Source organism: Herpailurus yagouaroundi, unplaced genomic scaffold (assembly GCF_014898765.1).
Source record: "Herpailurus yagouaroundi ecotype Mexico unplaced genomic scaffold, PumYag 161, whole genome shotgun sequence".
In the NCBI taxonomy this organism is placed as follows: domain Eukaryota; kingdom Metazoa; phylum Chordata; class Mammalia; order Carnivora; family Felidae; genus Herpailurus; species Herpailurus yagouaroundi.
Window position 1 is genome coordinate 3,204,836 of NW_024412402.1, and position 14,690 is coordinate 3,219,525.

The window sequence follows — 14,690 nt, forward strand, 5'->3', positions numbered from 1 at the left end:
TTTCTCTGACCAAATAGTTTCAAAGATCCTATCTTTTAATTCACAGATTCTTTCTTCTGCCTGGTCCATTCTGTTGTTGATGGTCTTGCTTACATTTTCCATTACATTCATTGTATTATTCAGCTCCAAAAGTTCTATTTGGTTCTCTTTTATGATTTCAAAACTCTTTGTTAAACTTACCATTTTGTTCATGCATTTTTCCTCCTGATTTCATTGAATTATCTTTCTGTGGTTTTTTTTTTTTTTTTTTTTTTCTTTTTTTGGAGCTCATTGAGTTTCCTTAAAAGCCCTATTTGGAATTCTTTATCAGGTAAACAGCAGCTCTTCATGTCTTTGGTGTCGGTTACTGGAAGATTATTGTGTTCTCTTAGTGGTGTCATGTTTCCTTCATTTTTCATGTGCCTTGAAGTCTCATGATGCTGTTTTCACATTTGTAGTAGCAGTCATCTCCTCCAGTCTTCACTGACTGATTTTGGGAGGGAAATACTTTTTGTCAGCCCTGCTAGGGATTCTGAGGCTTTCTCTGGCCTTCAGTGGATTCACCTGCTGTACTCTTGCTTCCTCTTGTGGCAGGTTCTGAAGCTTATGTGTCTTCTCTGGATTCTGCAGATCCAGGTTGTGTACTGACAACCTTCCTTTTACTTTTCCAAGGGCAGTCTCTCCCAGGCCCATAGGTTCGTGCGCATTCTTACTAGTCGTCTACATAAACTCAGCATTGCTTCCCTTGGAAGTGTGCATGGGGAGTTGGCCACCGGTTCAGAAGGGGGATGTATGGGTGAGATGTGGAGTGCTTGGGGTATCTTTGGGCTGGCTGGCTGAATCTGTGGGTGAGGCATTCCCAGTGCTCATGGGAGGGCCTTCTACTAGAGCACATGACATGGTTAGTAAGACTCACGTCTCTTTGATATATTGTGAGCCCTGGCTGCTGTCTCCTAGCCACTCACTAACACCTGTTTGTTCAGCTCAAACTCAGTACTCTGGAAGAGGCAAGAGGCCTGTTTGGCAGCATTTTCTCAAAATGGCTCTCCTCATTCTTGGGCCACACCAAAGTTTCAGCCTCCTGCCTGTATCCCACAGCTCTCACCACGTTGTGGGTGGGTGCCAAGTTATCGTTGTGAAGCTGGGATATGATAGGGACACGTCTTTATTGTCCATCTTGCTGATACCACTCCCTCACCACAGTTAATTTGAAAACACTTTCATTACTCCAAATGGCAATTCTATACCATTTAGCTATCACTCCCCAACCCCACATTTCTCTCCCCCTATACAATTACGTATATACTTTTTATATCTGTAGATTTGCCTATTCTGGATACTACATGTAAATGGAATCATATTATAAGTCATCTTTTGTAACTGACTTCTTCCATTTAGTATATTAAAAAAAATCTTAATGTTTATTTATTTTTGAGAGAGAAAGTGCACGCACAAGCCAGGGAAGGACAGAGAGAAAGGGAGACACAGAATCCAAAGCAGGCTCCAGGCTCTGAGTTGTCAGCACAGAGCCCAACATGTGTCTTGAACCAGCAGACCACAAGATCATGACCCTAGCCAAAGTCGGACATTCAACTGAGTGCGCCACCCAGGTGCCCCCCATTTAGTATATTTTTAAGGTTCATCTATGTTGTAGCATATATCAGTACTTCATTTTTATGGCCAAATAATATTCCATTTTATGGATATACTACATTTTGTTTACAGTTTCGTCCCTTCATGGATATTTGGATTATTTTAACTTCTTGGTTATAGCCAAGGCACAAAGGCAACTAATGAAGGAAGGATACTTACTCTTTTCAACAAAGGGTATAATGTTGGAACAATTGGACATCCATATGGAAAATAAAAAAGAATCTTGACCTAAACTGCACACTTTATACAAAAATCAACTTAAAATTTATTGAGATCTAAATGTAAAAGTTAAACTATGACACTCCTAAAACAAAGCATCAGAGAAAATCTTTGGGACCTAGAGTAGGCAAAGAGTTCTTACATAGGATGCTAAAAGCACAATCTAAAGAAAAAAATATATGAATTAGAATTCATCAAAATTAAAAACTTTTACTCTGCCAATGACACAGTCAAGAGAATGAAAAGACAAGCTAGAGTATGAGAAAATACTTGCAAATCACATGTCCAGTTAAGGTCTAGTATCGCTAATATGTAGGGAACTCTCAAAACTCAACACTAAAGAGCAAACAACCCAATTAAAAAATGGTAACAGATATGACCAGGCACATCACCAAAGAGAATATAGAGATGACAAATAAGCACATAAAAATATATTCATGGGCATCTGGACTTGAACTTGCACATACATACAACTCTGGGCCATTTGAAGCTTTCTGTTAGTGGTATAGGAGACAAAATGATGCCATTCTCCCAAATGGCTTTGGAAAAAGTGATGGAAATCCACCCCCTCACCCCCAAACAAACCCCCAGATATCCAACATCTTCAGTTTTTGGAGAAAATGCAAATGAAAACCACAATGCAATACCACGACATACCTGCTGGAAACAAATTGTAGTTCATCCACACAGTGGAATACCTGTCCGCAGTAAATAGGAATGAATTGTGGACTTCTGCACATGACAACTTGGATGAATCTTGTAGGCATTCTGCTGAGTGAAAGAAGCCCATTTCAAAAGGTTGCGTATGGTATGGTTATATTTATGTGACGTTCTGAAATGACTACACTATAGGATGGAGACCAGATCCATGGTTGCCGAGGGTTAGGGAAGGGGAGGGTGTGACTCCAGAGGAACAGCCCAAGGGAATTTTGGGGGTGATGAAACTGTTCTGTATTGATTGTGGCGGTGGTCGCACAAATGTATACAGGTGTTAAAATACATAGAACTACATCCAGTCAGGTGCTTGCTAATTGGGCGGCAATCTTGAACTATAAGACCAGGAGGAAATAGCCATCATGAAATAATGTTTTATTAGATGAAAAATGAAAAAAAAAGGAGTAACTTTTTTTCTGAAATAGCCTTTTGTTCTTCTCACAGTTTTAGGCTCTTTGAAAAAATGTATTTTTTCCTCCTAAGTACTTTTTTCAGAGACTTGTCTTCACTATTTTCTAAAAGCCTTCCTGATTTTTTTTTTTTAGAAAAAAATTTTTAGAAAAATTTTAGGTTAAATCTCAAAAAAAAAATACCACTCAAATTGTCTTATTATCTTGGGGGGTTTGTAAGATTGTTTCTTCTAATAAGTGTGATTCATGAGGTCTTAGAAATTTTTGTTGCAGATTTTTTTCTAAAGTGACACTGGTACCAAAATATGACCATTATGTTTTTCTGGTATAATGTTAGCCATCTTACACAGGCTGAATTGATTTTATTCTGAGGCATTCTATTGTATTTGAATTCTTCCTATTACAAAGAATAAGAAAAGCATACCTTTTGACATCTTATGGCAGACAAAGTTTGAAAGGGACCATAAAATAAAGGGTGATCCTGAATGCAGTACATCCATTTCCAGAGTAAATACGGGACTAGAATGTATAATAGGAGCTTAACTTGTATGGACCAAAAGTTAACCTTCTGTATATTATACTCGACGTTTGTCAAATCCCTATTAGAATCCTCTTCATCTCTGAGCTTGGCAACGTAACCAAGATGTGGAAACAGTTGGCAGGTTTCCTGAGAAGGCAATGGAAATTAGAGTAGAGAATGAAAATACAACCTTCAAGAGAAGGTTGAAAGAATTGAGGTTTCCTAGGGAAGGGAGGTGAAAGCACATGGAGAGCTGGAACGTGGATGGTAACTCTTCATTTCATCTGACCAGGGAGTGCAAAAAGGACTGTCCTAAATTTTTCCAGAGATTTATTGGGCATGTGACGACCTTTTGTCTCCATTCCAAGATGATTGAGACCATATTGTACGCACTGTCCTCTTCCCTGGGCTTTTCGCATATTGCACTTTTCTGGTTCGCTCTCTACCATTGGGGACATTCTTATTTTGACTCTCTTTCTCGGAGGGGGTCTGTCCTTGGCTGTCTCTGCTTCCTTCCATCATTTTACCCTTCCCTCTGGAGAAATCTCATGGTTTTTGCTTCTGTCTTATTCATCTCGAATCCATCCTTTCCACACAACCACCAGTGAGATCTGTCCAAAGTAAAACATGCCATGTCACGTCCTGCTCACAATCCTTCACCTGCTTCCTGTAGCCTACAGCAGAGGCTCGGGACCACCACCTCTGCAGGGGCTGGATCTGGGAAAGGAGAGGAGGAGTGATGGGTGTCCGTACCCACCCCCCCAGCCACTCCCATCGCTGTGGCAGCCCAACCTGAGAGATGGTTGTTTGCCTGCGTGTGTGTGTTACCCACCCAGCATGTGTGGAAACAAGGTAGAAAATAATGGGCCTATGGAACAAGTTCTCCTCCTGAGAAGAGCATGGGAGACCCTCCAGGCTTGGTCCCCTGCTTGCGCAGCCCCCGCACACCCCATCCTGCCTGGAAGCGAGGGTTCTCTTCCTCGCGTCTTCTGTCACACACGGCCCACAGTTCTCAGGATTCGGTTTTGTCAATAGCAAAACTCTGAAGGCAAGTATAAGCTCTTTAAATTAAGAGAGTGGTTTGAAATACTTTGTAAGGATTGTTTGATGTACATTTTAAAGACCCAAGGAGGCCGGCTTTCCCGATTTTTGTCCTACAGTATCTCTGGAGGGATGTGCCATTTTAGTTTTGAGTTTGGATGGGGTATTGATGAGATGAAAATAGGGATCAAGATTTAGTGTATGTTTATTGGATACTAGTGAACAAGCCCATTAAGAATTATAATTCTTCTCGGGGCACCTGGGTGGCTCAGTCGGTTAAGCGTCCGACTTTGACCCAGGCCATGATCTCACAGTTTGTGGGTTCAAGCCCTGCATCGGGCTCTGTGCTGACAGCTCAGAGCCTGGAGCCTGCTACAGATTCTGTGTGTCCCTCTCTCTCTGCTCCTCCCCCGCTCATGCTCTGTCTCTCTCCTTCAAAAATAACTTTAAAAAACATGAAAAAAAAAAAAGAATTGTAATTCTTCTCTGTGGAGTCATAAAATATTGGAGGCACAAGGCCCTTAGAGGTCATCTACCTCAATCATTGTACAGATGAGAAAAAAACCGAGGCCCTTGTGAGACTTGCCTGGGACACAGGAGACAGTGTGCTTAAGTCTTCAGGGTCCCATTACAGCAATTTTCCTTTTAACACAGGACTTTTTGAACTTGAGATGTATATATGAAGCCCCCCTCCCTTTTAAGTAAAATATATCCATTTATTTTTTTGTGTGAAATGTTTCAAATTTACAGAAAAATAGAATAGGAAGCTATTGTTCAAATAACTGATTGCTGTGTGTATATACTTGTGTGTGTGTGTGTGTGTGTATGTATATTTATATATATATATACATTTGTATATATATTTAATATTTAGGTAAGGTGACTTAAATTATGGAGTGGTAGGAACTAGTTATCTTCAACATTGGGAAACTCAGCTGAAGCCGTTGACTCTCTCTTAACTAGCAATATGACCTCTAGGCTATTGATTTAATTTCTTGGGTTTATTTCCTGTTGTATTTAAAAAGAAAGTGGAATTACTTTACGATTCTTTGTAACTTCCAAATAATACTATTAATACATAATAGGGGCGCCTGGGTGGCGCAGTCGGTTAAGCGTCCGACTTCAGCCAGGTCACGATCTCGCGGTCCGTGAGTTCGAGCCCCGCGTCAGGCTCTGGGCTGGTGGCTCGGAGCCTGGAGCCTGTTTCCGATTCTATGTCTCCCTCTCTCTCTGCCCCTCCCCCGTTCATGCTCTGTCTCTCTCTGTCCCAAAAATAAATAAAAACGTTGAAAAAAAATAAAAAAAAATACATAATAATGTTAATATGTGAATAATAATAACAACAACAATAATGCAGTTGTATCGGGCTTACTACCTACCAGTCATGGTTACAATACACATGTTAAGTAAACACTCATGTAATTCTTGCAACTACTGAGTGAGGTTGGTATAGTTACTGCTGAGGGAACTGAGGCATGGGGGCTGTTAAAGTAGCTCAAGGTGATGCCATTAGTACAAAGTACAGGTAGGATTGAAGCCTGACAGTCTGGCTCCAGAACTCACCTGTAACTCCTATGCTCCACTGAATGCTCTCTCTTCTTTTTTTTTTTAATATGAAATTTATTGTCACTTTGGTTTCCATACAACACCCAGTGCTCATCCCAACAGGTGCCATCCTCAGTGCCCATCACCCACTTTTCCCTCCCTCCCACCTCCCATCAACCCTCAGTTTATTCTCACTTTTTAAGTCTCTTATGGTTTGCCTCCCTCCCTCTCTAACTTTTTTTTTTTCCCTCTTCCCCCTCCCCCTCCCCCATGGTCTTCTGTTAAGTTTCTCAGGATCCACATAACAGGGAAAACATATGGTATGTCTTTCTCTGCCTGACTTAATTCATTTAGCATAATACCTTCCAGTTCCATCCATGTTGCTGCAAATGGCCAGATTTCATTCTTTCTCATTGCCAAGTAGTATTCCATTGTATATATAAACCACAACTTACTTATCCATTCATCAGCTGATGGACATTTAGGCTCTTTCCATAATTTGTGCCCTCTCTTCTCTTAATTCCGTTACTGCTTTGAATTAGATTTAGTAAAAATGAACACTTAAGGAAGTTTCTCATTCCTCTGTTAAATTTTTTTAGATAATAAAGTGTGATTAACAAATGTTTAAATTATAAGGGAATAACTCTTATTAAAATGATTAATTCATTCAAGGAAAATTAAGAAGGTTACTAGTTATTGATAATAGTTCTGTATTTAATGTACTGTTTGTTGACCAAAACCAAATCTAAATCCAAGTAAGTTACTCCTAGGACCTATAATCTTTAAAGTTGTGTAAAGGCTTTAAAAATTATTTTAAAAAGGGGCGCCTGGGTGGCTCAGTTGGTTGGACGTCAGACTTTGGCTCAGGTCATGATCTCGTGGGTTCAAGCCCCGCGTTGGGCTCTGTGCTGACAGCTCAGAGCCTGGAGCCTGCTTCAGATTCTGTGTCTCCCTCTCTCTGCCCCTCCCCCACATGCACTCTGTCTCTTCCTCTCAAAAATAAACATTAAAAAAACAAAAAAAATTAAAAGAAATGGAACAAGAGAAATATTCTTATCTTATTATTTAAAAACGAATGGCTCTTAAAATGACTTGTTTGATTCTCTCTCAATTACAGGGAGAGATAGAGAAGAGTATTTAATTTGATATAGGCATATGTTTGGTTGCTTTCTAAATCTTCTTATATACCACAAGGCTTCATAAATTGTGTTCAGCTCTCTAGAATGAAGGTAAATAACTTATATAGCTATCATAAAAATTATTACCATGTAAGTTTAAAAATGCATATTGGTATATGCATGCATGTCTGAGTTTATTAACTTGTAAGCTCTTTGATATCAGGATCGTGTATTTTTGTGTTTCTCTTCACGGCATGTAACCCAGAACCTTTTTGAAACAATATGTGAAAGTGATTTTATATTGGGGGGGAGGAGAGAGGGGGATAAGGGGGATTGGGAGGTAGAGGGGTTGGGGAGGGTAGTCCCTAATACTCATTATTATTCAAAAACAGAGTCTGTATACTAATGTTGATTCTAAAATTTAGAAGTAATTAACTTTAATTAAAACTAGATTTGAATTCTGTGTAATGGAGGGGAGAGTGTCTTCAATGTCTGTTGCCTTTATAGGTGCATGTGAAGGAACCTTGGCCTGCTCTACGTGTCACCTCATCTTTGAAGACCACATATTTGAGAAGTTAGATGCTGTCACTGATGAGGAGAATGACATGCTCGATCTGGCGTACGGGCTAACGGATAGGTAAGATTTTAGGATGACTTCAACTGTACTAATCATCTGGGAAGATAAAGGTTTTAGTAGTTCATATCTACCTAAGACCAGCCTCATGCATGTAAGAGTGATCTCCTGGCATAGATAGATGACAGACACGAACTTTGAATATCAAATATGTGACATTTCTTTTTGTTTTCACTATTCTACAGTTTTCACCCTTGTGAAACTTTCCATTTTGCTAAATTAAAAAAAATAAAAAAAAAAACAATTGAAGGTATTGGAGATACAAGTTCTAGATTCTGATAAATCTACTTTAGTCTGTTTTTTATCCCAGGGATTAATATTTTTCACAATTTAATGAGTTGGGATTCAATTTAATGCTTTTTACAGTGTTCTTGAAGGACAGATTTGAAAATTGGGTGAAATTTTCATGGGAAGTTTTACCTACTTCAAAGAACAGAATTTTAAAAGAAACTTAATGTATAATAACAACTATATTAAAATGAACAGTCCTGTTTCTAAGTGTACCTGGTAGTAATTTATTCAGAGCTTATTCTTGTTAATTAATTAACGGGTGGAATTCCTCTCAAAGGTAGTCAGATTTATAGTAACAGATGATATCAAGTGATATTTTTAAAAAATATCTATTTAAAAAATTACCACGTCTTTTGGTTGGAGTTAGAGGAGGTAGCTAGTTGAGTTACTGTTTCAAAGGACAACATAATGAGGGCTGGCTTAATTAAGGTTGGCTTTGGTGTCTAACCATAACTTGGTGACCCTAATGAAAAACAGTTGTTTAAAAAATTAAAAGTAATAGTAATAATAATAGCTTGATTTGTGTATTATATAACCATAATTGTGTTAATTCCTTAACGTAGATCATCTTACTTAATACTCACAAAATTGCTTAGCTCGTTAGTATTTATTTAGAGGTGAAGAATCACCTTATTCCATTTGTGGTTCATTTCTCCCGTGGTGGCAGTGAGACGGACACCCTGGCGGGAGAAGCCGGGAAAGCAGTATCTCTGTAGACTTCACAGCGAGCGGGCTGTGGCTGCCATCGTCCTGTCCCCCTTCACACCTTCAGGTGCCATATTCTCTGTCAACACCTTTTTTCTCCCCCACGAAGAGTGACACATAGAGTACACTCAATGACTGTTGTGGGGAAAGAGTAGGATGCTTCTCACAGGTAGCAGTGATAAAACACTTGGACACATCTGGAACGAAAATAATTTTGTTCAAACCTAGTACCATAGACAGAAACTGTTTCTAGGGTACCCTATACAAAGGATTCCAAAACAGAGGAACAAGGAAGTTCAGCCTTTTGGTTCATACATGTATTTTAAAGTTAAGTGCTCTGTAAATGTCTTAAATTTTTAAGCTAAAACACCACTGTTTTAATGTTTATTGTAGGGTGTCCTTACCCACGATTATTGACCCACTGGTGACACATGGGCTCATCTGGCCCTTACCGTAGGGGTTACTTGTCTCTCTTTTCGTGTGAGAGCTGGTGCCGTATCTGTTTCTTCACTGTATCTCCAGTGTCTGATTCACAATAGGGCCTCACCAGCTCTTTGTGGAATTAGTGGTCGATAGAAGGAGAAATTCAGGAATTATCTGTGAATCTGTATTTGATGATAGTCATTGCTCGCTGCCACCAATTTCCAGGGATAGTTTGCCTAGAGGCCTCAGTTTCTGTAATTGTGAGATGAGGATAATATTAGTACCTACCTGGTAGGGTTGTTTGTGAACGTTTCAGAACAGGGTCTGGGGGGAAAGCATTCATTAAATAGCTTTTAGCACTGTAATGATAAAAATACCAATTTATATGCCAGATACTTAACTATAATGCCTCGGTACTTTACAGAGGCGATTTCTAACCTTCAGGGTTAGACAGTATCGTCACCATTTCATAGGGGAAAACAAGGTTTAATTAATTATCAGAGATTTTCTCAAGGCCCCGCAGCTAGAGAATAACACAGCCTTGATTTGAATCAGTTATGTTGGGCCCCAAAGCCCTTGATCCTGCACTGTTTCAAGCTGCTTCTCTGAATTGAAAACCAAACCTTAGGAGGAAAGTAAATACAATACCCCAGTGTATTTGCACTGTCAGGTAAAAATGGCAAAGGTGACTGGAGAAAATACCTTCAGGGTTGGCACAGTGTCAGAATTTTATGCAACTGATAGTGAAATCAAGGCTGCCTTGCTATCTGTCCTGGTCTGCAGGTAGCAGACACTTTCTAGGCTGGGGAGACTTAGAACAAGGGGGTAGAGGAAGGAGGGAGTGAGAAAACAGCCACAGGCCCCCACTGCCCGGTCTTCCAGGGCCAACCCTCTCTGGGTTCCCATAACACACACTTCCTGTTCCTGCGCTTCCACGGCACTTCTTGTATTCTGCCCCTTTTCACTGACCGCTGTTTCCATCTCTGTTTCTCTTACTAAATTAAAAGTGCCTCCCGAGACTGGCATTATCTTCTCTTTATATGAACAGCGGGAAATCACCAGCAGTCTCTCTGGATAGGACTCTCCACAGCCCTGAGGAATTGGTCTAAGATGGCTTGCCACATTTTCTCTCTTGCAGACAGAGCTAAATGCATAATTGAGTACCGTGAAGGCTGTCTGCAGTCAACAAATAGGAATTATTGGTAGAAGGGGATTTTTTTTTCTATGAGAAATCAAGATTTCCTGTGGTTACATTTACTCCCTTACTCAAAAACTTCCCAGTGGTCCCTCATTGCTCACTGGTTAAAACCTAAGCTCTTCTGTTGGTGTTCAGAGCTGTCTGTGGCCTGGTGGCCGTTCCAACCCATCTCCCTCCTTGCATGGCAGCCGAGCCAAGCTAAAAACCCGTATCACCTCAGATGTGCCTTGAATCCTGGTTACCTCTGCCTCAAATGCCTTCCTCCTTTATCTTTTATTAAACGTTACCTCCTCCCCATCCTTAAAGCCTGTTCTAAACACCATCTCCCCTGGCCAGAAGTAAGTGCTTCCTTCTCAGAATTTTTGGCTTTCTCTCTCTGTGGTATTGGTCACAATCTCCCATGTTCATTATCTGCAAATGTGTCTCCTCTCTTCTATTTGATTGAGAGTACATTCCTCAATACTGGTATTGGTAAATCATTTCCACAGCAGCCCTGTGAGGAGCTCATTTATTATTCATCTTTAGGGTTAGGCTAGGAAATTAATGTCTGGCAGGTTAAGAAAGTTGCCTGTGAACATGCCACGTTCAGTGCTGGATCCTGGACCACTGGTTGGTTGGCTCTAACCCCACTGCTGCCTCTGTACTGCGGCCCTGGTACCTAGGACGTAAAAGTGTCCAACACAGATTGAAGTGAGTTGCTATTCTGTGCTTACTCACTGACATTTAGTGCTGTGCCTTCAGATGCTCAGTAAGTGCTCGATGGCTGCGTTAACCAAACAAAGACCTGCATGCCACATTCCACCAAATTGTAGACAATCTGACTGCAAGACTAATATTTTTATGTGCCTCTAAGAAAGCAAAAAGCACTGCCGATTAAAATACGGTACACAGTTATCACTCAGCATTTTGTGCATCTCAAAAGAGCTAGACATAGATTTGTCTAAGCATAGATTTGTACATCACTGTTAAAAAAGTAAGATGTAAATAAAATAAAATTGGTAGTAATCCTGAAAAAAAATGGAATTATCGGGGGCGCCTGGGTGGCTCAGTCGGTTAAGTGGCCGACTTCGGCTCAGGTCATGATCTCACGGTCCGTGAGTTCAAGCCCCACGTCGGGCTCTGTGCTTACAGCTCAGAGCCTGGAGCCTGTTTCATATTCTGTGTCTCCCTCTCTCTGACCCTCACCGGTTCATGCTCTGTCTCTCTCTGTCTCAAAAATAAATAAACGTTAAAAAAAAATTTTTTTTTAAATGGAATTATCGTTCTTCTTCTGATGACACATATTTGCTTTACTAATATCAAATTTATGTCCTGCTGTGTATGTTTCTGTATTCTTAACTTTTATAATCCATTTGAACTCATTTTGAGTGGTAATTAAATTCACACATGTAGTATTACCATCTTTCCCACAACTCAGTTGAAGAGACACCTATAAAACATCGTCGCTGAGTTCATAGCTGTGATGTGACACAGCTCCTGGCACGGCTATGATGGTAAGATGCATCTCAATTTCAGGGATGTCAAAAATGTGGCAAAAAAATACGCATCTCATAATGGATGACTTAAGTCTACACATTATCTCAAATTTCTTGTTTTAAAAAGTATAGCTTTGGGGTGCCTATGTGGCTCAGTCGTTCAAGCGTCTGACTTCTGCTCAGGTCATGATCTCAACGGTTTGTGGGTTCGAGCCCCGCATCAGTCTCTGTGCTGACAGCTCAGAGCCTTGAGCCTCCTTTGGATTCTGTGTCCCCCGGTTCTCTCTGCCCCTCCCCCGCTCATGCTCTGTCTCTCTCTCTCTTTCTCTCTCAAACATAACTAAACATTAAAAAAAAGTGTAGTTTTCTTTTATAGTCTATATGGTTTTAACTGTCGGGGGATTGATCAGTCGTTCTCTTGGTGTTGCTGAAACTTCTATTCTTTCCTCCAATGTTGTGCCTTCTGATCATTTCACTGCTTGCCAGCCCTCTCAGCATAAACCAGTGGTTGTAGTAGATGACAGAAACTGAAGATTAAAGTGCTTTGGCAACACCTTGCTTTTCATTTTTCATATCTACGTTCTACCCTCTATACCCTCTAGCTTTGAAAGGGTTGGGTATGTCTTTTTGATGCAATGGGAATTTAAAAGGTAAGTGAATCTCTAACTGCTTTGGATAAGAAAATATCCAACCAGCTGCACTGTCTTGTGAATAATCTATACTTGACCCTAAACCACATCTCTCCCTCTCTTACACAGATCTCGGTTGGGCTGCCAAATCTGTTTGACAAAGTCTATGGACAATATGACCGTTCGAGTACCTGACGTGGTGGCCGATGCCAGGCAATCCATTGATGTGGGCAAGAACTCCTAAGCTAGAATAAATTGGAATATTTTCACAAAATTCTACCTATTTTTATAGTTATTATTTCTTAATGTAATGAAATGAGAACATGGGTGAAGGGGTTTATTATGATGATTAGCTTTACTACTTTAATTGACCTTACATAACTACTGCATTTTGTAGTTCTAAAGGTTTGCAATCCATATTTTGGTTAAATTATAAAAAGCAAATCAAATATTAGAAAAATAGTTAATATTATAAAACCTTACATATTTTACCTTAGGTTTGTTTAGCAACTTTAGCAACATGTTTTCACATAAATTTTATCCTTAATTACCTGTAAGTTAGGTTAAAAAAAGATATTTTCCCTGTTAGGTGTGGGTAAAAACAGAGCCCCTAGATGGCTTATCTAGGGCCATGGACCAAATTAGAAGGTATGTACTAGAACCCACATCTTCTTACCCAACATATATGTTCAGATTGAAACTAGAGAAGTTATGAATATCTTGCTTATATCAGTAATTAAGTGGACCAAACTAAGCACTCCGTAAACTGCTTCATTTCAAAGATAACTAGTTATTGCCTTCTAAATAGTATTTCAGAATTTTGATTCATTGAAAAGTATCTGGACTTCCTCACAGCACGGTGCTGGTTTCTGAGAGCCTGCGCTGTAAGAGTGAGCTCCTGTGCCAGGTAGATGCTGTATCCTTTCAGTGACCCAGTTATGGAAGTCACACAGCATCATTTCTGCCTGTTCTCTTCATTAGAAATGAGGCACTAAGTCAGGCCCATCACTTGAAGGGAGGGGTGTCAGAGAATTTGCAGACATGCCTTAAAGCCACTACAATAACCATTATTTTCAGGTTAGCTTACTGGCAGGCACATTATTGCCTATGAAAATTGTCTCTTTAACCAACAGTGTTCTAAACTTTTTTGAGAAGGGCTGGATTCGTTCTTATATTGCATTTTGAAAGATTCTTGTGTCTTCTTTTTTATGATGGTTCATTGGTTTTATTCTATAACTCCCACAGTTTTCTTCTTGACATTCGGTTAAAATCAGAGGGAATAATGGTGGGTTCTTTTTCAATGTTGTATAATTTTAGTTTACATTTTTCTGCATTTTTCCATCAAGAAAGGCAGTTTCCTTTGGTATAATAGTCTATGTAATTGTTGGTTACATGCTAATACTTAATATTGTATTTGCTTTTCACAAATAAAACCAACCTATAATTATGTAAGTAACTCAAAACTGCTGAATTAGTTTTTCAAGTGACCGATTCTAAGAATTTTGAGAACCTTTTGCCTAACTTCATTGTGAAAATATTGTCTAATTTTTGTCTTAAAGGACAGTTTTCTTATTTTCCTTATAATATTTAAGTATCACATGGTGATCCATGTGGTTTCTATCATAGTCATTTAGCATTAGAGCAATTAGGTTTTGCTTGAAAAAAATGTTTTCTAAGGGGAACTTAGATTCATTATTTATTTTCCCATTTTTTCTTCTTCTTCTTCTTTTTTTTTTTTTTTTTTTACAACTCTGTTAAATGCTTTTCCTGCCCTTAAACTCCCTGAAATTTTGTGTTAAACCATATTATGGATCAGAATTTATTAGATGGATTTCTTATTTATAGGATAACTTATCACCCTATAAATTAAAAAATAGAAATAATGTGTTGTATGTATATGTCCAAAAATAGTATATGAAACTTTATTCTAAGTGTAAACTATTCAAAGGTATTCAAACATTACACACATACTTTGTTTCCCGTTAGAGAAATATTTAAGAATAGAAAGATGGTCTTGGTTAAGCAACAACAGGATTCCTTTTATGTGTCAACACATCACATGATATCAAGTTGTTTTTATCAGATTTTCTTTTGTTTATAAGTTTCTAGAAACTTAACAATTAGAAAACCAGCTGG

The 14,690-nt window shown here is 39.2% G+C and overlaps 1 protein-coding gene across 1 annotated transcript in view; it reads left to right on the forward strand.

Moving 5' to 3' along the window:
* FDX1 (ferredoxin 1) overlaps nt 1-14,017 on the forward strand; it is a 37,962-nt gene extending 23,945 nt beyond the window's left edge. The window contains exons 5-6 of the mRNA XM_040482837.1: nt 7,707-7,836; nt 12,684-14,017. Coding sequence (XP_040338771.1) covers nt 7,707-7,836; nt 12,684-12,798 — 245 coding nt within the window. The 3' untranslated portion in view covers nt 12,799-14,017. The remainder of the gene's footprint in view (nt 1-7,706; nt 7,837-12,683) is intronic.
* The last annotated feature ends 673 nt before the right edge of the window (nt 14,018-14,690 follow it).